The sequence below is a fragment of the Papio anubis genome, chromosome 17 (genome assembly GCF_008728515.1).
Source record: "Papio anubis isolate 15944 chromosome 17, Panubis1.0, whole genome shotgun sequence".
NCBI classification, from domain to species: domain Eukaryota; kingdom Metazoa; phylum Chordata; class Mammalia; order Primates; family Cercopithecidae; genus Papio; species Papio anubis.
The window spans coordinates 18791686-18817483 of NC_044992.1; the positions used below are offsets into that span (position 1 = coordinate 18791686).

The window sequence follows — 25798 nt, forward strand, 5'->3', positions numbered from 1 at the left end:
TTTCAGATACAGAAAGTTTTCATTTGTTTAAGAATAAAAGAACATTAAAACATTTTAAAACATTTTAAAAAATAATAAAATACGTTTTAAAAATTAACTCAATAAACACTAGATTAAAATAAATGCTTTGGGTCCACTTCCTACAATACTCTTTTTCTTTTTTTTTTGAGATGGAGTCTTGCTCTGTTGCCCAGGCTGGAGTGCAGTGGCACAATCTCGACTCACTGTCAGCTCTGCCTCCTGGGGTCACGCCATTCTCCTGCCTCAGCCTCCCGAGTAGCTGGGATTACAGGTGCCCGCCACCACACCAGGCTAATTTTTTTGTACTTTTAGTAGAGACGGGGTTTCACCATGTTAGCCAGGATGGTCTCGATCTCCTGACCTCGTGATCCGCCCGCCTCGGCCTCCCAAAGTGCTGGGATTACAGGCATGAGCCACTGTGCCCAGCCCAATTCCTACAATACTCTATAGAGAAATTGCTTAAAATATCCTGTTTTTTTTTTTTTTTTTTTTAAAGTGCCTTTTAGGAAACTGTGAGGTCAGATAACTAGAATGATCTATTTGAATGGATCTATGTTATTTTTTGAGACAGAATCTCGCTCTGTCAGCCAGGCTGAAGTACAGTGGCGCGATCCCGACTCACTGCAACCTCGTCTCCCAGGTTCAAGCAATTCTCCTGCCTTAGCCTCCGAAGTACCTGGAATTACAGGCATGCACCACAATGACTGGCTAATTTTTTTGTATTTTTAGTAGAGACCAGGTTTTGCCATTTTGGCCAGGCTGGTCTGGAACTCTTGACCTCAAGTGATCTGCCTGCCTCGGCCTCCCAAAGTGCTGGGGGTTACAGGCATGAGCCACTGTGCCCGGCCCAAAATGGATATATTTTAGATCACCGATTTGTCAAGCCGTGGTATGACAGTTTCAGGGCACATGAAGTAACAGTTTGAAGTATAAATCTGTTAGAACAATTAAAGTATTGAAGGTAACAAATTCTTTAGACTATAAATTCATGCAATGGACAAAAATTTTGCTGAATGCTCAGCTTGTGATTATTCCATTTATTACTGTACCGCTGGTGTCTCGGCATATAAAAAAAGTGCTTAATAAACATTTGCTAAAAGAATGAACTTACCACAAAGACCTGTTGAAAGAATGAATTTACTACATATATTACCACGTTTTCCTGTTATCTTAAATTGTTAGCAATATCTTTATGAAAAATTTTGAGGTCAGGAATTCTCCTTAGGCAGAGGGAAGATGTCTGAAGATAAAGACAGAAAGACAGCTTAAAGCAGAGAAGATAAGCAATGGGAGTGGGGCTCCACCTCAAGACACGATGGGCAGGCCTATTCCTAAAAGACCATCAGGCAGTCAGGTAAAGGGCTATGAAGGAGTATGTGTTCTAGGCAAAATGCAAGATTAGTAAATTTATCAAAGTCAGTACAGAAGAAATTATTTTGTTAACTTCCACCTCTCTGCATAAAGCAAGACCCTAAAATTAAGCTTAGTATCTATTCAAATACCAAGTACAAAGCATCACTGTATCCTAAAGAATTTAGTCAAAAGAAATTATACACTGATTTTGAGTTCTTTGTATTGATTTTCAGTTACAAAAGTAGTAGGCCATTACAAATCTGTTCATTGGTAAAAGGAGTAACAAGGATATATTCAAGAAATTCTAGGCCATCCAAGAGTAGTGATATATGCAAATATGAAAAGGTTTATTCAAGAAAGAGATTATCCATTCTTTATGAAAAACGGGAGCTAGAACTACCAGGAGAAGAGAGAGTAAGAATTTCTAGGCTCCAGACAAATTTTATATGCAAATATAAGAGATGTTACTATAAAGCTATCTTCTGGAGTTCAAGAGGTTTTAATACAATGAAAGTATTAATAATTGGCTGGGCGCGGTGGCTCACACCTGTAATCCCAGCACTTTGGGAGGCCGAGACAGGTGGATCACGAGGTCAGGAGATCGAGACCAACCTGGCTAACACGGTGAAACCCCACCTCTGCTAAAAAACATTAGCTGGGCGTGGTGGCAGGAGCCTGCAGTCCCAGCTACTTGGGAGGCTGAGGCCAGGAGAATGGCATGAACCCGGGAGGCAGAGCTTGCAGTTAGCCGAGATGGCATCACTGTACTCCAGCCTGGGCGACAGAGCGAGACTCCGTCTCCAAAAAAAAAAAGTAAGTATTAACAATTATGACAGAAACCACCACAGGCGGTGTTAAAGTATTATCTTCCTAATGTGCTTGCTAAAGGGAAAACAGCAAATTAATATAGAGAATATCATCCTTTGATTTGATTTGAAATCCTAATAAGTAGGTCAAGACGAAATAAGCACACTCTTCTGTCTCTCCCATGGAATGCAACTAACAACAGTGGACAAATGTATCCAAGGACTTGGAATCAGGTAGGCTGAGAAAAGTAACCAGAACTCGCAGTACCTCCATACTCCTGACAAGTTTGTCCAGCACCTCCTGGCCTGGACTCAAAAGCTGTAACTGCACACTAGATGCACAAAGAAGAAGTTCCAAGAGAGGCCCTCTATTTCTGGTCTGAGGAACAGGAAAGAGGGTTCTCACGGATTAAAGAGAGTGGAGGAAATCCCCTGGGTGGTTGTGTTTTGTTCCGTTCTCCTTTGACTCCCAGGCAGTATCAGAGCAGCCATAGCAGCAATGACAGCAGCTCCAAGAATCCTACTTTCTGACAAGAGAAACTGCAGTCCCAAGAGGAAGAAGAGAAGTCTTGGCCACAGAGGGTGACATAACTACAGGAAGTGTGCTGAAGTATAGGGAATCTAAAGCCCTGACTTTCTAGCCAGACAACAGGAAAGGGATAAAGGGAGGTTCTCAGGAGGCAGAAAGTGTCAGGGACATTATAGAAAAGAAGGAGCCCGTGAAAACGTATAGTTGTATGTGCACTCCTGGGGCCACTCGTGAGCTGGGTGTGCATGGCCCTGCTTCTGAGAGTATACAAAGGCTTTGGGACCTGCCCATTGGCCAGGTCCCAGACTGGACACAAAAAGGCATATAAGCCGATAAGATACAAAACTGAACTGATGATGGAACCAGAGCCTACAGAATGCTGGTTGGAATTTGTGGCCTGAACCTAAATAAGTCAACTGCTTGTTAAAGCAAAAACTTCAGTATTTTCCACAGGATTTAAATAAGATTCAGAATCATGTAACATAAGTCAAACTGTCCAAGATACAAACCAAAATTAATTGTCATACAAAGAACCAGAAAATCCCATTATCTCACAAGAGAAAAGACAATCAAGAGGACACATATGGTGGGATTATAAAACAAATTTTAAGTAGCTACTAAAACCATGCTCTAAGAAATAAAGTCACTCTTGAAACAAATGATAAGAGTTTCAAGAGGAAAGTAAAAGACACACACAAGGCCGGGCGCGGTGGCTCAAGCCTGTAATCCCAGCACTTTGGGAGGCCGAGACGGGCGGATCACGAGGTCAGGAGATCGAGACCATCCTGGCTAACACGGTGAAACCCTGTCTCTACTAAAAAATACAAAAAACTAGCCGGGCGAGATGGCGAGCGCCTGTAGTCCCAGTTACTCGGGAGGCTGAGGCAGGAGAATGGCGTAAACCCAGGAGGCGGAGCTTGCAGTGAGCTGAGATCCGGCCACCGCACTCCAGCCTGGGCGTCAGAGCGAGACTCCGTCTCAAAAAAAAAAAAAAAAAAAATTTTGACATACACAAAAAAAGAAATTTTAGAACTAAAAAACATAATAAACAAAATTTAAAATTCACTACAAAGACTCAATAACAGAATGGAAATGACAGGGGAAAGAACCAGTGACTTTGAAGACAGATGAATAGAAATTTTCAAAGTTGAACAACAGGAAAAAAGAATTTAAAGAAGTAAATAAGGCCAAAAGAACCTGCCAAACAATAACAAAACTAACATTTGGGTTACTAAAATCCTAGAAGGAAAAGAGAAAAAGTGCAATGTCAAAAAAAAAAATATTTAAAGACTTAGTCGGGCGCGGTGGATCACGCCTGTAATCCCAGCACTTTGGGAGGCTGAGGAGGGCAGATCACGAGGTCAAGAGATCGAGACCAGACTGGCCAACATAGTGAAACTCCATCTCTACTAAAAATATAAAAATTAGCTGGGCATGGTAGTGCACACCTGTAATCCCAGCAAGTCAGGTGGCTGAGGCAGAACTGCTTGAACTCAGCGGGTGGAGGTTGCAGTGAGCCAAGATCACGCCACTGCACTCCAGCCTGGTAACAGAACGAGAGACTCCATCTCAAAAAAAAAAAAAAAAGGTATTATTAAATATTTTTATTATATTTCTTTTCTCTCTCTTTTTTAACCTCATCTCTAGCTCTATTTTTATGGTGGTGAAGTTTTCTACATTCCACTTGAAGTTATAAAATAGTAAATGTGAGTACACTGTGAAAAATATGTATATTGTAATTCCTAGAGAAGCCACTAAAAAGCCTATATAAAGATACAATCAATAACTCAACATATAAATTCTGGAAAAAGGCAGGGCATGGTGGCTCATGCCTGCAATCCCAGCACTTTGGGAGGCCGAGGCAGGTGGATCACCTGAGGTCAAGAGTTCAACACCAGCCTGGCCAATATGGTGAAACCCTGTCTCTACTAAAAATACAAAAAAATTAGCTGGGTGTAGTGGCACATGCCTGCAGTCCCAGCTACTTGGGAGCTGTGGCAGGAGAATCACTCAGAAAAATAAATAAGTAAGTAAAATAAATAAATTTAAGGAAAAATTCAAATAATGCAAAAGAAAGCAAAAAAGGGGAAATCAAGGAGGGGGAAACAGAGAAAATAAACATAAAACATATACTAAACTGGTAATCTAAATCCAAAGACATTAATATTATTATGGGTAATATAATTAAATTATATTAATACCAATAATTATATTTACACATTATAAATACTCCCAGTGCAACAGTTACAGTTACATTTAATGTAAATAATTATACTAAAATGTATATTAAAATAATTAAATTTACCAACAAAACCCCCATATTGTGAGAAAAGATTAAAAATAACATGACTCGGCCGGGTGCAGTGGCTCACGCCTGTAATCCCAGCACTTTGGGAGGTCAAAGCAGGTGGATCACCTGAGGTCAGGAGTTCAAGACCAGCCTGGCCAACATGGTGAAAACCCGTTTCTACCAAAAATACAAAAAATTAGCCAGGGGTGGTGCACGTGCCTATAATCCCAGCTACTCGGGAGGCTGAGGGAGGAAAATCGCTTCAACCCAGGAGGTGGAGGTTGCGGTGAGCCAGGATTGCTCCACTGCACTCCAGCTTGGGCAACAAGAGCAAAACTCCGTCTCAAAAAATAAATAAATAAACAACACAACTCAACTATATGCTGCCTACAAGAAGCCCCCTTTAAATAGAATTATAAAGGTAGGTCAAAAGGAAAAAAACGAAAAAAGATATGCCATGCAAGCACTAATCAAATGAAAGCTGCAGTGTCTATATAAATTGGACAACAAATATTTCTGATCTCAGAACAAGAAAAATTACCATAAAGAGGGAATTACATAATGATAAAACATGCAATTCACCCAGAAGATACGATCCTAAATATGTACACACCTAACAACAGAGCCTCAAAATACGTGAAGCAAAACCAGATAGAGCTGAAAGTAAAATTGGAAAAACAATTGTAGTTGGAAAGTTCAACACTCTTCTGAGTAATAAAGTAATATAATTGCATACAAAATATCAGCAAGTATAAAGACAAACTGAATACCATCATTAACCAACTAAATCAACTTGACATTTATAGAAAACTGTCCAAAAACAGAATGTACATTCTTCACACTGTATGTGGTATATTCACATTAAAAATTTTTTAATGTTATTTTTAAAAATTAATAAATGAAATCATTCAAAATATATTCTCTGACCATAATATAGTGAAATGAGAAATAAATGGTAGAAAAATAACAGGAAAAAAGTCTCCAATTGCTTGCAAACTAAATAACATATTTCTAAATAATTCATGGGTAAAAGAAGAAGACTCAAGGGAAATTAGAACATTTCATTTGTGCTCAGTTCAAAATACCAGAATTTGTGGGGGTATAGCTAAAGCAGTGGTTAGAAAGAAATTTACAGTATTAAATGCTTATCTTAGAAAAGAAAGGTCTCAAACCAGAAATCTAAGTTTCTACTTTAAGTAACTTGGGAGAAAAAAAAAAAGAGTAAAATAAACCCAAAGCAAGCAGGAGAAAAGAAATAATAAAGAGCAGAAAATCAATGAAATTGAAAACAAAAACAACAGAAAAATGAAAACAAAAGCTAGTTTTTTGAAAAGACTAATAAATCCCTATACAATCTGACAAAGAAAAACAAGACACAATTGCCAACACCAGGAATAAAAGAGGGATACCACTACAAACCAAAAATGCTATAAATAATTACATGCCCATAAATTCAACAATTCAATATAATTAATTGCTCAAAGGCCATAAAGTACAGTAAAAATTCACTCAAGAAGAAGTAGATAACTTAAATATTCCTATATCTATTAAATAACCTGAATTCATAGTTTAAAATACTCTGAGAAAGAAAACCCTAGGCCCCTGCCAGGTACCGTGGCTCACATCTATAATCCTAACACTTTGGGAGGCCAAGGTAGGCGAATCACTTGAGGTCACAAGTTCAAGACCAGCTTGGTCAACATGGTGAAACCCTGTCTGCACTGAAAATACAAAAATTAGTCGGGCATAGTGGCACACGCTTGTAATCCCAGGTACTTGGGAGGCTGAGGCGGGAGGGTAACTTGAACCTAGGAGGCAGAGGTTGCAGTAAGCCAAGATCTCACCACTGCACTCCAGCCTGGGTGACAGAGTGAGACTGTCTCACACACAAAAAACAAAACCCTAGGCCCAGATGGCATCACTTCCCAATTCAACCAAATATCTAAAGAAGAAATGACACCAATTCTACACGATCTCTTCTAGAAAATGGAAATAGAGTAAAAATAAAAACTTACCAATTCATTTTATAAGGCCACCATTACCCAGTTTCAAGACTTACTATACAGTAATTAAGACCATGTGGTATTAACGAAGGAATAGACACACACATCTTGAAACATAAAACGGAAACCAAAAACAGGCCTAGACAAATATGGCTAAAATACAAAGGCAATTCAAAGGAGTCAAAGTTGTCTTTTCAACAAATGGTATTAGAACAACTAGACATCCATATGTAAAAATAAACAAAAAACTTGGCCTAGCCCTCACACTTATACAACATTAACTCAAAGAAGATATATATCTAAATGTAAAGTGTGAAACCATAATACTTTTTTTTTTTCAAAATGGAGTCTAGCTTTGTCGCCCAGGCTGGAGTGCAGTGGCGCAATCTCAGCTCACTGCAAGCTCCGCCTCCCGGGTTCACGCCATTCTCCTGCCTCAGCCTCCCGAGTAGCTGGGACTACAGGCGCCCGCCACCAAGCCCAGCTAATTTATTTATTTTTTTTGTATTTTTAGTAGAGACGGGGTTTCACCGCATTAGCCAGGATGGTCTTGGTCTCCTGACCTTGTAATCTGCCCGCCTGGGCCTCTCAAAGGGCTGGGATTACAGGCATAAACCACCGCGCCTGGCCAACCACAATACTTTTATAAGGAAACATATGAGAAAATCTTCATGACCCTTGATCAGGTATGACTCCGAAGGCACAATCCATACAAGGAAAAAAATGACAAGTTGAATGTAAATTTAAAAAAAAAAAAAAAAAGTCCTGACCGGGCGCAGTGGCTCAAGCCTGTAATCCCAGCACTTTGGGAGGCCAAGGCCGGTGGATCACTTGAGGTCAAGAGTTCGAGATCAGCCTGCCCAACAGGGTGAAACCCCGTTTCTACTAAAAGTACAAAAAAATTAGCCGGGCATGATGGTGCGTGCCTATAATCCCAGCTACGAGGGAGGCTAAGGCAGGAGAATTGCTTGAACCCAGGAGGCAGAGGTTGCAGTTAGCCGAGATTGCCTCACTGCACTCCAGCCTGGGCGACAGAGCAAGACGCTGTCTCAAAAAAAAAATAAATAAATAAATAAAAAGAAAAAAAAGAGAAAAGGCAAGCTACTGAGATGGAGAACAGATCAGTGGTTGCCAAGTGTTGGGACAGAGGTGGGGTTTGACTTGAAAGGTGAAGGAACTAACTGTTCTTTACCCTTATAGTGGTGACAGTTACAGGAATCTATGTGTTAAAACTGATACAAGTATATGTTTCAAAAAAGTCAAACTTACTATATATAACATTTGAAGATAATGAAAAAGGGCCAAATGTAACTAATGGTCTTTTAATAACTCCACTGCTATTTCTATTTTTATTGAAAATTACCACCAAAGCAAAGACAGTTTCCAAAAACAATAAATGTGTTACAATTACAGACACATAATCCCAGCACTCTGGGAGGTCGAGGTGGGCAGATCATGAGGTCAGGGGTTCAAGACTGGCCTGGCCAACATGGCGAAACCCCATCTCTTCTAAAAATACAAAAATCAGCCAGGCAGGGAGGTGGGCACCTGTAATCCCAGCTACTCAGGGGGCTGAGGCAAGAGAATCGCTTGAACCCAGGAGGTGGAGGTTGCAGTGAGTAGAGAGTACACCACTGCACTCCAGCCTGGGTAACAAAGTGAGACTCCATCTCAAAAAACAATTACAGAAACAGACTTTGGACTTCCATTTCCAGAAACAGGTTAGAAACGTTTTCCAATACTGAATTCCCTCAAAATGTTTTTTAAAAAGATGAGCTTGTGTTAAAGTAAGGAAAACAGTGGGAGCCAGAAACAAATACAGGCAGTTCTCTTATCTGAAACATTTGGGGCCAGTAGTAGTCTGGAATTCAGAATTTTGGAAGGTTTTACAGGGACAACACATTAACAGAAAGCATATTAATTAACACTCTAGCACCTACCTGGGACAATACCCCATAATCAAAAACCATCATATTTCTGCAATAAGTACAAACCTGCACTCATATAGGATTAGTACGAGCACCCAAGACAAAAATTCAGTTTTAAGTGGTACCAGAAGGGTAGTGACACAGGCCCCAGCTGCATGGCAAAAGAGAATGCAAAACACCTGAAATAACCTAATTTATACAGAATACATAGAGAATTCCCACAGATAAAAGTCCAAGAAACATGTTCACAGCCAAAAATCACTAAAATCACAAGCCACCAAGAGTCTGAATCTGAGGAAACAAAGAAATGCTGAATCAGGTCCACAAAAACTGTAGACAGTAGAATTATCAGACAATAAATACACATTTAATAAAACTAAAGAAATAAAAGATGGGATCAAAAGTGGGATGAAGTGTGAAAGGAATAAGAAACTACAAAAAATGATCCATAGAAATAAAAAATTCAGTAACTTTTTTTCTTTGTTTGAGCTGGGGTCTTGCTTATTGCCCAGGCTGGTCTCAAAACTCCTGGGCTCAAGCAATCTTCTCACCTTAAGCTTCCTGAGTGGCTGGGAGTACAAGTGTGTGCCACTTCACCCAGTTTACAATAACTTTGTGGCCGGGCGCGGTGGCTCAAGCCTGTAATCCCAGCACTTTGGGAGGCCAAGACGGGTGGATCACGAGGTCAGGAGATCGAGACCATCCTGGCTAACACGGTGAAACCCCGTCTCTACCAAAAAAATACAAAATACAAAAAACTAGCCGGGCGAGGTGGCGGACGCCTGTAGTCCCAGCTACTCGGGAGGCTGAGGCAGGAGAATGGCGTGAACCCGGGAGGCAGAGCTTGCAGTGAGCTGAGATCCAGCCACTGCTGCACTCCAGCCTGGGCGACAGAGCGAGACTCCGTCTCAAAAAAAAAAAAAAAAACAAAACAAACAAAAAAAAAACCAATAACTTTGTGATGAAAATAACATGCGGCCAGGTGTGGTGACTCATACCTATAATCCCAGCACTTTGGGAGGCTGAGGCAGGTGGATCACTTGAGGTCAGGAGTTCAAGACCAGCCTGACCAACATGGTGAAACCCCATCTCTACTAAAATATAAAAATTAGCCAGGTGTAGTGGTGGGCGCCTGTAATCTCAGCTCGTCAGGAGCCTGGTTGAGGGAAGGAAGGAGGGAGAGACGGAGGGAGGAAATAACACACTGAAAACTTGATTCAGTAGTAGATTAGACCTCATTTTAGTTCACTGAGAATGAGCGAACTAAAAATCTGAAATCACTTAGCCCTTTGAGACACAAAGAACACTTAAGATGAAAAAGAAGAACATGAAGGCTGTCTAATCAAAATCCCAGATTAAGAGTATAGAATTTCTAAACTAATAGAGAAGAAAAAAAACAGGTGCTCTTGTCAAAATGCTTCTAGGTCCACATTTACTGTACAACCTAGGGGAAGTTACCTAACCTTTCTAAGCCCTGGTTTTCTCATGTGTAAATAAGATAATCATGCCTACTACCTGCATAGAGGTCTTGTGACTAATAAATAAAATCCAAATATACACTAAGCACAGAACTTTTTTTTTTCTTTTGAGACGCAGTCTTGCTGTTGCCCAGGCTGGAGTGCAGTGGCGCAATCTCAGCTCACTGCAAGCTCCGCCTCCCGGGTTCATGCCATTCTCCTGCCTCAGCCTCCCAAGTAGCTGGGACTACAGGCGCCCGCCACCACGCCCAGCTAATTTTTTTGTATTTTTAGTAGAGATGGGGTTTCACCGTGTTAGCCAGGATGGTCTTGATCTCCTGCTGACCTTGTGATCCGCCTGCCTCAGCCTCCCAAAGTGCTGGGATTACAGGCTTGAGCCACTGCGCCCAGCCCTAAGCACAGAACTTAATAAATGTCACTTATTGGCCATTTTAAAAATAATTTTTAAAAATTTTATCTGCAAAGTGCAGTAAAATATTAATAAAATTAAGACTGAGGGAGGAAATAAGGCTATGTGGATAATGGTTTGATTTCAAAATCAGTGGAGGAGAAAAGTAGGACATTTGACCCTTTTTCATTTACTAATTCTGATAACACACTTCTTAGAAGGTCCAGTCACTCCAGATATCCCTCCTGCTCCTTTTCCATACACTGATCTGACTCTACTACACTCTCCAAATTCTCCCAAATTTACAAGTAGTTAGAGGAGGAAAAAAAAGATTCCAATCATTTTATTCCTCATCTGAAGTTCTGCTTTGTAAATTAAAAAAAGAAAGTGAGACACACACGTACACACAAGAAAATCACATACTCACTTTTCATTAGTTTTCCTGACAATTCTTTTAGTGGAGAAGCAGGACTATTTCTACTGGCTACTGTAAGTGTAGAGGAAGATTCTTGGGTTTCCATGGAAACTTGATGAGTTCCTGCTCTGGCCCTTTCAAGATGGAGAGAATGGGCACTGTCATATTCCTGGGAAAGCAGCAAGTGATTCTGAGTGCTGTTAGTTCTATTATTCAGGTCAATTCCTTCTGAATGAGTCATAAACAACTGTGCTGAGCCGGAATCCTCCAATCTCTTGTCAAGAGAATCAGTTAAAAAAGCTGCTGTAGTTTCGTGCTTTTTAGATGGAGAGACAGGCTCAGCCAGTGAGCTCTGCTTCACTGTGTTTAGACTGTGTGCTCTTATTCGCGACCAAGTTGTTGAGTGAAAACTTTCAGCCTCTAACCAAAATTTCACCAAATGCTCCATTCGCCGAAGTTCCATGAATTGAATGAAGTAAGGGAGGACAACAGTGTCATGCAAGACTTGTTCAAGGGTCTTAGAAAGGCTTGATTTGGTCTCTTGAGTCTGGTAGTCCAGACAAGATCTGCCTAAAAGATAGAAGCAAAAGAATTAGCAGTTCAGCAATAAATAATTTCAGATTGACAGATTAGTCGATCACTTTTAGCAATAACTGGTACCAGAGACCTTGAATAAAGTTTACTTCCTACCAACGAAAATAAATTTTAAAAACTACAAATAGGCCAGGCGCGGTGGCTCCAGCCTGTAATCCCAGCACTTTGGGAGGCCGAGACGGGCGGATCACGAGGTCAGGAGATCGAGACCATTCTGGCTAACACGGTGAAACCCCGTCTCTACTAAAAAATACAAAAAACTAGCCGGGCGAGGTGGCAGCGCCTGTAGTCCCAGCTACTCGGGAGGCTGAGGCAGGAGAATGGCGTGAACCCGGGAGGTGGAGCTTGCAGTGAGCTGAGATCTGGCCACTGCACTCCAGCCTGGGCGACAGAGCGAGACTCCGTCTCAAAAAAAAAAAAAAAAAAAACAAAAAAAAAAACTACAAATACTATGCTTTTGGTTTCTAAACAAAGTACAATCCTCCAAAACTTGCCTAAATTATTAAAAAGTTCTTTGTAACTCAATAATTCTCATATCTCTTTTAATGGCAATTCAGATCATGCAAATTCTTTTTTTTTTGAGACTCTTTACTCTTGTTGCCTAGGCTGGAGTGCAATGGCACGATCTCAGCTCAATGCAACCTCCACCTCCCGGGTTCAAGCGATTCTCTTGACTCAGCCTCCTGAGTAGCTGGGATTACAGGCAACTGCCACCACGCCCAGCTAGTTTTTGTACTTCTAGTAGAGACAGGGTTTCACCACGTTGGTCAGGCTGGTCTCAAACTCCTGACCTTCGGCAATCCATCCGCCTCAGCCTCCCTAAGTGCCACGATGCAATCGTGCAAGGTGTGAGCCACTGCACCCAGCCCAGACCATGTAAATTCTTAAGAAAAAAAACTTATGATACTAGTTCCAAAGAAAAGGGGCCAATAAAAATATTAAAAACTATACTCAACCTCATTAAAAATTCCAGAAAAGCAAATTAACATAAAATGCATTTTTACTGTCAAATTAGATTTTTTTCAAAAATTATTAAGCAGTAACAAGGGCACAGGAAAACAGGTCATGGGGATGTAACTGGCAAAACCATTTTGGTGGAGCATTCAGGAATAGATAGCAAAGTCTTAGCAAACTGCATGATTTTCAATTCAGTAATTACACTTGTAGAGGCACTTATCCTAAGGGAAAATTGTGGATATATCTACAAAGATGTTATGAACTCAGCATTATTCATTCATAGTAAGTTAAAGAGTAGCTTTGAGATTGTACCCTGAAAAACAAAACTAAACTTAATAAAAAATCATTTATCTTATATTTAACTAAATTTAAGTTATAATTATAACCACAAGCTAATTGTTAGGAAAAACAAAAAAATTTTTTTTAAATTGGCTTTCATAGCAAGATCATAAAGATGGTTATTCTTATAAAGCTGACTGAGGGTTTCATCAATTTGTCAAAAGAGCTTTTCTTAATTCATTGATACTCAAGTCATTTTTTTGAAGTACGTCATGTTATCACATCAGTCTTACTGTCAATGTCTACTAGTTCATCTTTGTCAACATCACAAACTTCAGGAAATTCTGATCTTCTGTGAGATTTACAATTTCTTTTAATTAAATTCTATGAGATAATGCTAGATTCACATGAAGTTGTAAGATAAAATACTGAAAGGGCCAGGCGTGGTCGCTCATGCCTATAATCCCAGTACTTTGGGAGGCTGGGGCGGGTGGATCACTTGAGCCCAGGAGTTCGAGACCAGCCTGGGCAACATGGTGAAACCCCATCTCTAAAAAAACAATAATACCTGGAGATCCCTTGTACACTTTAGTTTCTCCCATGGTAACATCTTGCAAAGCTATTGTACAATATCACTCTAAGATACTGACAGTGATACAACACTCTAACTTATTCAGATTTCCCCAGTTTTACCTGTACTCATTCCTGTTTTTAGTTCTTTGTAATTTTATCACATTGAGATTTCTGCATCCACTGCCAAGACACAATTTCAACATCACAAGGATCCCTCCTGTTGCACTTTTATAACTACACCTACTTACCCCTCTCACCTCCCTGTCTCTAACATCTGGTAAACACTCATCTTTTCATTTCTCTAATTTCTCTACTTCAAGAATAGTATCCAAATGGAATCATACTGTATGTAGCCTTTAGGGATTGGCTTTTGTCTGACAGCAAAATTCCCTTGATATTCATCCAAGTGGTTACATGTAGCAACCGTTTGTTCCTTTTTATTGCTGAGTGGTATTCCATGGTATGAATGAACCAGTTCATTCACCTGCTGAAGAACATCCAGTTTTTTGATATTAAGCTGCCATGAACATTTGTGCACAGGTTTTTGCAGGAAGGTAAGTTTTCATTTCTTTAGGAAAAATGCAGAGTGCAACTGCTAGGTCATATGGCAATTGCATGTTTCACCTCATAAGAAACCACCAGCCAAGCATGATAGTTCACGCCTGTAATCCCAGCACTTTGGGAGGCCGAGGCGGGCTGATCACCTGAGGTCAGGAGTTCAAAACCAGCCTGACCAACATGGTGAAACTCCATCTCTACTAAAAATAAAAAATCAGCCTGGCATGATGGCAGGCACCTGTCATCCCAGCTACTCAGGAGGCTGAGGCAGGAGAGTCACTTGAACCCGGGAGGCGGAGGATGCAGTGAGACAAAATTGGGCCACTGCACTCCAGCCTGAGAGACTCGTCTACAAATAAATTAAAAAAACAAACAAAAAAAACTGCCTAGGTCAGGCATAGTAGCTCATGCCTGTAATCCCAGCACTTTGGGAGGCCCACACGAGTGGATCGTTTGAGTCCAGGAGTTCGAGACCAGCTTGCGAAACATAGCGAAACCCTGTCTCTACAAAAATACAAAAATTAGCCAGGCGTGGTGGTATATGCCTGTAGTCCCAGCTACTCAGGAGACTGAGGTGGGAGGATCACCTGAACCTGAGGAGGCTGAGGCTGCAGTGAGTTGTAATCACGCCACTGTACTCCAGCCTGGGCAACAGAGTGAGACCCTGTCTCAAAAAAAAAAGAAAAAGAAAAAGAAAGAAACTGCCTTTTTCCAGAGTGTCTGTACCATTTCAAATTCTCATCAGCAACTTATGAGTGATCCAGCAAAACTTACAATTTTACTCTGTGAGCTATGTGCATTTTGTTTGCTATGTATTATTGCTAAGTGTGACCCACAAACACATTGACACTGGTTTGAATATACACAAAAGTAGAGATGTCAAAAGAAGGACTGATTTTATTAGAAGTCTATTCGTTCATGGATCTTTTTTTCAACTTATGACAACATGACATGCAATTTTCTTTTTTTTTTTTTTTTTTTTTGAGACGGAGTCTCGCGCTGTGTCACCCAGGCTGGAGTGCAGTGGCGCGATCTCGGCTCACTGCAAACTCCGCCTCCCAGGTTCAGGCCATTCTCCTGCCTCAGCCTCCGAGTAGCTGGGACTACAGGCGCCCGCCACCACGCCCGGCTAGTTTTTTGTATTTTTAGTAGAGACGGGGTTTCACCATGTTAGCCAGGATGGTCTCGATCTCCTGACCTCGTGATCCGCCCGCCTCGGCCTCCCAAAGTGCTGGGATTACAGGCTTGAGCCACCGCGCCCGGCCGACATGCAATTTTCTAAGTGCAAAAATTTGGTTAACAAATACTGAGAAAATAAAGGTATCCTGCATATGTTTTTGTTTTGGAAGAACTTATTTTAATATAAAGGATTTTACCATACATACTGTGATTTGCTTCTCACTTTCAAACATGCCTTAGACATTTTCCCATGTCTTTTTTAGACTTCTAAATGGCTACACTGAGCCAGGTGTGGTGGCTCAACGTCTGTGATCCCAGCACTTTGGGAGGCCTACGTGGGAGAATTGCTTGAGGCCAGAAGTTTGAGACCAGCCTGTGAGACCCCGTTTCTACGAAAAAATTAAAAAATTATCTGGGTGTGGTGACACATGCCTGTAGTCCTAGTAACTCTGGAGACTGAGGCGAGAGAATAGCTTGCGCCCAGGAGGTGAAGGCTGCAGTGAACCATGATCGTACCACTGCACTCCAGCCTGGGCAACAGAATAAGATCCTGTCCCAAAAAAATAAATAAATAGAAACAAATGGCTACACTATACGCCAGAGCAATGCGTATACCACAATTTGGTTATTTCCCTCTAACAGATATATTTATGTTGTCCATAATTTTTTGCTATCACAAACAATACTACAATGAATAGCCTTAAACATACATATATACATGTGCATATGAATGAGCATATCTGAGGGCTAGGTCTTAGAAAGAGTGGCCTAAATGACATGCATATTTTATACTGATTTCCAAATTGCTTTCCAAAGAGTCTTCAACGAATTACGTTATCACTAAATAGGAGGGGTATTTTTCCCTGCATCTTCACTAACATTCAAATTGTCAGACTTTAAATATATGCTAATGTGGGTCAGGTGCGTGGCTCATGCCTGTAATCTCAGCACTTTGGGAGGCCGAGGCGGGCAGATCGTGAGGTCAGATTGAGACCATCCTGGCTAACTCGGCCCGTCTCCACTAAAAATACAAACAATTGTATTATTTGTATTGTGGAGGGTGCCTGTAGTCCCAGCTACTCAGAAGGCTGAGGCAGGAGAATGGCGTGAACCTGGGAGGCGGAGCTTGCAGTGAGCTGAGATCCTGCCACTGCATTCCAGCCTAGGTGACACAACATATATATATATATGCTAATACATTAGGGAACATTAACTGATTATTTTAATTTGCACTTTCCTCAGTAATAAAGTGAGGCATCTTTTTCATATATTTATATTTAGTGGTCCGACATATTTCTTCTGGAAATGCTTGTTTTTCTACTGGGCATGCTTTATATTCTATACTTACAGGAACACAACACAGTGCTAACCATTATACTTGTAGTTGTTATTTTAAATACATTTTTTCCAAAGCATCTTCCAGTTATATAGTTCTGTATCCTATGACAGAAGTTTCACATATTGTACTCAAATCCTTCTATTGCAAGTTAACAAAAAATGATAGTTACTTACCCAGGTCACCAAAATGAGCGGCCTCCATGTGGCTTGGCTGCTTCTTAAGTGTGGCTGTCCTGCTACTTGAAAAGGAGTCCATGTTGGCAGAAATGGCATTGATTGCAACATGACTTGGTCCTGCAGCCTCCAGCAAGGCATGATTTTTAGTGCTTTTTTGTGGGGAATGTACGGATATTGAAGCTATAATTTTTCAAAAAATTGTTAAGAATTAAACACAATTTGATAGCCTAAAATTCTCATAAGGGGGCTTTCAGAGAACTTTAAAAATTAAATTTTGTAACATTACTCTTAAGTCAGCATACTCAGCAAAAAATACTTTACAGGAAAAGTAACTTAATCAAGTGGCAGAAAATTGGGAAGAAAACACTCTATTTTTTTTTTTTTTTTTCAGACAGTCTTGCTCTGTCATCCAGACTGAAGTGCAGTGGCATAATCTCGGGTCACTACAACCTCCGCCTCCCAGGTTCAAGTGATTCTCCTGCCTCAGCCTCCCAAGTGGCTGGGATTACAGGCATGAGCCACCACACCCAGCCAGAAAACATTCTAGTATTATTTATAATTCTCAAAATACTGTGCCAAAAAGTTAAAAGAGCGAGATCTTTCTCTGAGAACTTCTATTGTGTATAAAGAGTAACAAAGCCAGAAAGCATTCTAAAATATGGATTATTTTAAAATCCTTAAACCTTGCTTGCTTTAGGAACAAAATTAAAATTGCAGAATAAATGCTTAGGGTGGGAGGAAACCTAGAAAAACATTCCTTAGGCCGGGTGTGGTGGCTCTGCCTGTAATGGCAGTACTTTGGGAGGCCAAGGAAGGTGGGTCACCTGAGGTCAGGAATTTGAGACCAGCCTGACCAACATGGTGACACCCTGTCTCTACTAAAAATACAAAAAATTAGCTGGGTGTGGGGGCAGGCGCCTGTAATCCCAGCTACTTGGGAGGCCGAGGCAGAAGAATTGCTTGAACCTGGGAGGCAGAGGTTGCAGTGAGCTGAGATCGCACCACCGCACTCTAGCCTGAGCAAGAAGAGTGAAATTCCATATCAAAAAAAAAAGAAGATAAAGCACACTCAAAATTCTTAAAATATATTTTTAGTAGTCTGAAGAAATATCAGTATCACCCTTTTGGCTTCAGAATAAAGATAATTTCAGTCATTCAATAATAGTTGTGGGAATTACAAAATGAAGAGTGACTGTCTTCAAACTATTTTTTCAATTTTAAAGGAAGGTTTATTTTTATTTTCATGAGAAATTGGAAGGAGCAAAATAATTTTTAGCTTATTTATAAACAAAAGCCAGTTTTCGTGTTCAGACAAGTATGAGTCTATAGGAATTGTGAGACTCTTGCATTGTTTCTTAATTAGATGTATATAATATAAAATGCTATTAACTCATTTGTACAAGGCTTTCCCTGGTCCCTCCTAACATCTCTGTTAGAATTAGTAACTTATTTTTACCACTCCTTCCTGATAGTCTATCTTTCTTGGTCTCCATGGTATTATATTCTCCTAATTTCCTCTTCTATCTGCTCATTCCTTTCATTCTTAAAAGAATACCCATTTATCAATGCCCAGTGTGTCAGATATGGCCTGCTTCTTTGGCTCCTCTTCTTGACGCTATCTGTTCTTCTTTTATTCTTTCTGCTAGAAAGCATATTTACTCTCAAATCTTTAATTATTACTACAGCAATACTTTTCAAACTTTTTTAAAGCTGCAACCTCCTTTGCTTACCCCCAAAATAAACTTAACAAGGGGTCGGGCGCGGTGGTTCATGCCTGTAATCCCAGAACCTTTGGAGGCCGAGGCGGGCGATCACGAGGTCAGGAGTTTGAGACCAGCCTGGCCAACATGGTGAAACCCCATCTCTACTAAAAATACAAAAAAAAAATTAGCTGGGCATGGTGGCACGTACCTGTAATCCCAGCTACTTGGGAGGCTGAGGCAGGAGAATCGCTTGAACCCGGGAGGCGGAGGTTGCAGTGAGCCGAGATCTCGCCACTGCCCTCCAGCCTGGGCGACAGAGCGAGAATCTGTCTCAGAAAAAAAAAAAAAAGTAATTCTGGCAAATTCAAGGGGAACATCTTACTCACACCCTCCACATGGACTCTTTGCAACAGCTCCTGGGGTACACCTCTGCAGAGCAGATGAGAAATCCCTGATCTCTATCTGTGAATTGTCTTTGACCTGGACTTTGGTCTTGTATCACTGATTACCGCTACTAGGCATTCCCACCCACACTGACTTTACCATCTTCAGCACAATCTATCTAAATATCAACTTAAAACATCATCGTCTGATTCTCCTCTCAATTTCCCTGTCTGTTCAATCCACCAGTCTCCAAAACTCAAAATCTTGGTCCCATTCTTTTTCACTGTATCTGTTTACTTGCCAAGATTTGTTGACTTTTCCTTCAAGATGTTTAAACATTTACTTACCTGTTTATTTTTAACACCACACCCTCAGTGCAAGTCTGTCTGTATTATAACAAAAAAACTTCTGGGGTCTCCATCCTGCAAATCTCTTCCAGACTAACCTTTCATAAACACCACACTTACAGCATCAGTATCTTGCTCAAAAACCTACAGTGGCTTCCTGCTTCCTGTCTCAATTCTCTTTTCTGGTCTTTACAGCCTTCTATACCTTCATCTCAATCTTTCTGTAAAAATCTCCCTTTACTTGTCTGAAGGCCCCTCTGCCCAATATATCCTCAAATAAGAAGCTGGGCTGGTAGGGAGAAAAGAGAAAGAAACTCTCATTCAAATCTTTCTTAATCTTCAACTTTTATACAAGGTAAGTGTCATTTCCATGAAGTCTTCCCTAAACTTCAGAAATCATTTGCTGACCTCAAATTCCTCTGAACTCCTTGTAATGCTTCACTTAGTTTGATGAATTCAACAAATTGAAGGCTATGTTAAAACTAGATAATGATAGCTACCAATGGAGGACCTATTATATACCAGGCACTATACTAGTTTCTCTATGTATCTTTTTTTTGGATATTATTTCATCTCTCTCTCATGACAATCTTGTAAGACCATATTTTCCTTATTTTAGAGGTGAAGACAAAAATGAAAACAAGTTGAATACTTTGCCCTAGGTTAATGAGCTAGTAAACAGCCATTTCAACAGGCAGGATTTCAACCTAGGTTTGCTAGACTCTAAAAAATCACTCTCTAACCTGTGGTTTACAATTCAGACCTTAAAATTACTGTGCATATAAAATAATATATGTAACATATGTAAATGAATGACTCAAAAGCACCTCCCACCCAACATAACAAAACTGAACATATAATTTCCTGGCTTGGTTCTGTCAGGCAAGTCAGAAGGTAGGTATCAATCTTAAATATTCCTCTCTCTCACACCTCATATTTAATCAATAATAAACTTCTATCCATTTTGCCTCCTAATGTTTTTTCAAGTCTGTTCAGATCTCTTTATTTCCATCACTACCAATCTAGGCCAAGCCATCTGTGGAATTACTTGATTAATATTCCTCTCCCCTATTAATCTGGAAGTTCAATGAGGGCAGGACCTAAGTCTTTTTTGTTTACCGTTACAGTCAGTTTTTGTCTAATGCCCAGAATAGAAGAAGTGTTCTATAAATGGCAGCTATTATTATTTTGGTTTATTTGCTACTGTTCTGTATATAAGTTTGTCTTTCTAATGAGACTGCAAACGTCTTGAGGGGCTGTTTCTGGTACTGCTTCTGTATTATCCTAAGGTTAAGTCAGTGAATGTTAAGCACAGGTTATATACTATCATAATCAGAGTATGAGCATAGAATTTTTTAGCCCGGTAGAGATTTAGAAATTAACTAGGTTGGCCGGGCGCGGTGGCTCAAGCCTGTAATCCCAGCACTTTGGGAGGCCGAGACGGGCGGATCACGAGGTCAGGAGATCGAGACCATCCTGGCTGACACGGTGAAACCCCGTCTCTACTTTAAAAATACAAAAAACTAGCCGGGCGAGGTGGCGGCGCCTGTAGTCCCAGCTGCTCGGGAGGCTGAGGCAGGAGAATGGCGTGAACCCGGGAGGCGGAGCTTGCAGTGAGCTGAGATCCGGCCACTGCACTCCAGCCTGGGCAACAGAGCAAGACTCCGTCTCAAAAAAAAAAAAAAAAGAAATTAACTAGGCCAATCCCCTCATTCAACAAATAAAGAATCTGAAGAAAGCTACAACTTCCCAAGGTCGTACTGTTAGTGGCAAAGTTTAGAGTGAAAGACTGGTGTTCTCACTGCCTGAGACGTCTAAGTTCCTTCCTTCTACTACAATCAGATCTAGTCTTTACAGGTCTCTGCTTGAGAAGGGCTTTAAGCCTTTATCACTGCCAATCAAATTTTGCTCAAAGAAGGCAGTTTGAACTAACGTGGAATCCAACTGGCTTTAAATAAGAAATAAGTAAAGTAGGCTGTAAAGTACCTTATTTTTTTCCCCTAATTTTACAACTTTCCTAGGTTATAATTAGTCTTCTTCTCTAGCAAATTGAGCATGTAGAATACTCAATGCGAGCAATGCAACATAAACATATTTGAAAGAAAAATCTAAATAAGCACCAATCTACAGATTTTACAGAAATAAACTGATGAAATTAATATGTAGCCGGGCGCGGTGGCTCAGCCTGTAATCCCAGCACTTTGGGAGGCTGAGACGGGCGGATCACAAGGTCAGGAGATCGAGACCATCCTGGCTGACACGGTGAAACCCCGTCTCTACTAAAAAATACAAAAAACTAGCCGGGCGAGGTGGCGGGCGCCTGTGGTCCCAGCTACTCCGGAGGCTGAGGCAGGAGAATGGCGTAAACCCGGGAGGCGGAGCTTGCAGTGAGCTGAGATCCGGCCACTGCACTCCAGCCTGGGCGACAGAGCCAGACTCAGTCTCAAAAAAAAAAAAAAAAAAAAAAAAAAAGAAATTAATATGTAATGACTATGGAAACAATTTCCATTATAATTTTCCCATTTCAATCTCTGTACACTGGACAAATAAAATCAGTGAATAATATAGCATCTTTTAAAAGTATGCTCTAATCTATAAACAACGACAATGTATCAATCCCAACAAAAAATAAACAAAACTAATATATTTTAAATTAAGTTTGTTCATTCAAATAAAAAAGCAAAAACTGTAATCTACCATACTTCTGGATAAATAGCGCCAGTGCTTTCCTGCAGTTAACAGACTGCTCAGTTAAGAGCATTCTTCATTTTTCGTCTTACTAAATAAAGTCAACTAATCACTTTTAGGGAACAACTAAATGTGTGATTAATAAGAAGGGCACTGGTTCACTGTAATCACTAGGATAGCCAATACACAGAAGGCTCAGTAAAAGCCTACTTATGGCCGAGCGTGGTGGCTCACGCCTGTAATCCCAGGAGTTTGGGAGGCCGAGGTGAGTGAATCACTTGAGGTCAGCAGTTCGAGACTGGCCTGGTCAACATGGTAAAACCCTGTCTCCACTAAAAATACAAAAATTAGCTGGGCATGGTGGCGGGCACCTGTAATCCCAGCTACTCGGGAGGCTGAGGCAGGAGAATCGCTTGAACCCGGGAGGGGGATGTTGTAGTGAGCCGAGATGGCACCACCACACTCCAGCCTGGGCGATAAGAGCAAAACTCTATCTCAAAAAAATAATTAAAGTAAAAAAACCTACTTATTATATGCTAGGTGTTAAAGTGTTACACAGGTTAAAGAGGGAAATAAATCAAAATCATAACTAATTATAAAATAAGGCAGAAATGATTAATGCCAAAAGAGAGAAGATAACAGGATTAAAGAGTCCACAAATGCAAAGCACATCACTTTCTAACGCAGTGGATTGCAAAGGGCAGAACTTACCTTTAATGGACTTGACATCTGAGGTCTTCTCTTGTTCTTTGCCTTTCACTAGAATATAAAAAGATAATTATGACCAATTTTGCAGTCAGAGATCCACTCAATAATATTGTAAAAATTAGACCAGCTTTATTCTAAGATGAGTATTCAAAGTTCTAGAACAATGGAAAGCCTTGGAGGACAGCACAGGAGGGCAGTTGTCAGCAAAGGCTTCTCTAAGGAAGTGACCTTGAAACAGCATCCAGTCAAAAGAGTTGAACCTGCTTATGGAGAAACAATGTAGTCACGGGCTCTACCACTTATAAGCCACGTGATCTTGGACAAGTTACTTTACTTCTCTGGGTCTTAATTTTCTTGATTTATAAAATTAGGTCAATAATAAAAACTACCTTAGAGGGTTATTGATGAAAAAAAAAAATACCTGTAAGGGGCTTAGAAGGGTGACTAGCACAGTAAATTTAGGACAAATGTTAACCAATATTATTACCACGCGTCATCCAGAGTACTAGCTACTAGAAGCATAGTGAAGAAAGTTCTCTGGTTGTGTATCACATATTACTTCTTATTCTTCCCATAGCATCAAGTAAAAACATCCTAAACCTCTAACACTCAAAGTATAATAATTTGTCTGGGCCAGGCACGGTGGCTCACGCCTGTAATCCCAGCACTTTGGGAGGCCAAGGCGGGTGGATCACCTGAGGTCAGTAGTTCAAGATCAGCCTGGCCAACATGGTGAAACACCATCTGTACTACAAATACAAAAAAATGAGCTGGGCATGGTGGCGGGCACCTGTAAGCCCAGCTACTTGGGAGGCTGAGGCAGAGAATTGCTTGAACCTGGGAGGCGGAGGTTGCAGTGCGCCAAGATCACGCCACTGTACTCCAGCCTGAGTGACAAAGGGAGACTCCATCTAAAAGAAAAAAAAAGATAAAAAAAATTTGTCTGTAAAATAATCATATAATTGCTTCTTTATTACATAAAACAGTAAAAATTCTGCTGTAGATAATATGACATCCAAGATAAGAAGGTGCCCAGCAGCTTAAGCCAAGTGTGAATTCTATTATAGGATCTGACATAAGACTATTTTAAACCCCCTTTTCTTTTTTTTTTTTTTTAACATTAAACTTTAAAAAATCTTACTAGGAAAAGGTTATCAAAATAAGAAATGCCAAAGCGTGCCCATCTCTCTATTTGTGCTCTTAAACACTGAAAGGTGAAAGGCTAGTAGCAGGAAATAACTCGCCCCCAGAGTATCTGGTTGAAGTCGATACATCAACTGTTGAGTGCTTAGTATGTGCCAGACACGCTCCCAGCTCAGAAAAGGCAGTGATTTTGCCTTCAAAAAGTCTACATTCAAGTGTGTGGAGACTAACATGAAAAAAATAAATAAGATCGTTGCAGGTACTCATCACTGCTATCAGGAAGACAACATTTAAAAATGTTGTAGGGTGACTGGTGTTTGCAGCCCTCTCAGCAGCATCTGCCCATGGACTACATCACTCACTTGAAACATTAACTTGTCTTGGCTTCCTTGACTCCTCTCTTCTGCATATACATCTGTATTCCCTGGCTGTTCCTACCCATTCTTAAGGCTTACAATACCATATATATGCTGTTACTCCTAAATTTATATCTCCATCCTAAATCTTTTATCTCAAATTCATATAGCTAACCACCTACCTGCCATCTTCTACAATTCCACTTGTCTAAAAGGGAATATGTCATCTTCTCCCAAAACTGTTCCTACCTCAGTCTTCATCTTCCCTCATGAATGACACTGTCATTCACCCACTACTCAGACCACAATTCTGGAAGTCATCCTTAACATGGTCTGTTTATTACCTTCCACATACAAACTATGACCAACTGATTCTACTGCTAAAATAAACCGCCACGGTTTCACTTTTACCACCCTAAAAACATTCTCCTACTAACACCAGATCTCCTATGTTATACTTCTAACAGACATGCAACTCAACAATCAAATATCAGCATTTTGCTTCATTTCCTTCTGTCCCCCTAAGTATTATACATAGAGTTTAGAGTTCCCATGAATCACCACCTGACCCTTCCTTTCCCAGATATAAATACTATACTAAATTAGATATTTTCTGGCTGGGAACGGTGGCTCACGCCTGTAATCCCAGGACTTTGGGAGGCCAAGGCGAGTGGCTTACTTGAGGTCAGGAGTTCGAGACCAGCCTTGCCAACATGGTGAAACCCCATCTCTACTGAAAACACAAAAATTAGCAGGGTGTGGTGGCGGGTACCTGTAGTCCCAGTTACTTAGAAGGCTGAGGCGGGAGAATCGCTTGAACCCAGGAGGCGGAGATTGCAGTGAGCTGAAATTACACCACTGTACCCCAGCCTGGGCGACAGAGCAAGACTCTGTCTTAAAAAATAAATAAATAAATAAATAAATTAGATGTTTTCCTTCCATGTCTGTTTTTTGACTACGACCACATCCAAATACTTTCTTTTTAATTTTTATTTTTTTGAGACAGGGTCTTGCTCTGTTGTCCAGGCTAGAGTGCAGTGGCCTGATAATACTCAAACTCCTGGGCTCAAGTGATTCTCTCACGTCACCATGCCTAATTATCCTTTCTGTTGTTGAGATGGGGTTTTGCTATCTTGCCCAGGCTAGTCTTGTACTCCTGGGCTCAAGTGATCCTCCTGCCTCAGCCTCCCAAAGTGCTGGGATTATAGGTGTGAGCCATCACACCCAGCCAAATGTATATATACATTTTAATAGTATTATTCTGCACATCTTTAAAAATTACGTGAATGGCTAAGCACAGTGGCTCATGCCTGTAATCCTAGCACTTTGGGAGGCCAAGTTGGGTGGATCACTTGAGGTCAGGAGTTCAAGACCAGCCTGGCCAACACAGTGAAATCCCGTGTCCACTAAAAATATAAAAATGAGCTGGGCATGGTAGTGCATGCCCGTAACCCCAACTACTCGGGAGGCTGAGGCAGAAGAATCACTTTAACCCAGGAAGTGGAAGTTGCAGTAAGCGACATCACGCCACTGCACTCCACCCTGAGTGACAGAGTAAGACTCTGTCTCAAAAAAAAAAAAAAATTAATTACACAAATGGCAC

The 25798-nt window shown here is 40.7% G+C and overlaps 1 protein-coding gene across 4 annotated transcripts in view; it reads right to left on the reverse strand.

Annotated features, from left to right (window-relative positions):
- AKAP10 (A-kinase anchoring protein 10) overlaps window positions 1-25798 on the reverse strand; it is a 91181-nt gene that overhangs the window by 47077 nt on the left and 18306 nt on the right. For 3 of the 4 annotated variants that reach the window (XM_031657417.1, XM_003912461.3, XM_031657416.1), the window contains exons 2-4: window positions 22700-22747; window positions 16864-17046; window positions 11224-11781 (exon numbers count right to left, since the gene is read on the reverse strand). In XM_031657417.1, coding sequence (XP_031513277.1) covers window positions 11224-11781; window positions 16864-17046; window positions 22700-22747 — 789 coding nt within the window. The remainder of the gene's footprint in view (window positions 1-11223; window positions 11782-16863; window positions 17047-22699; window positions 22748-25798) is intronic. The other variant, XM_031657418.1, reaches the window with a different exon arrangement.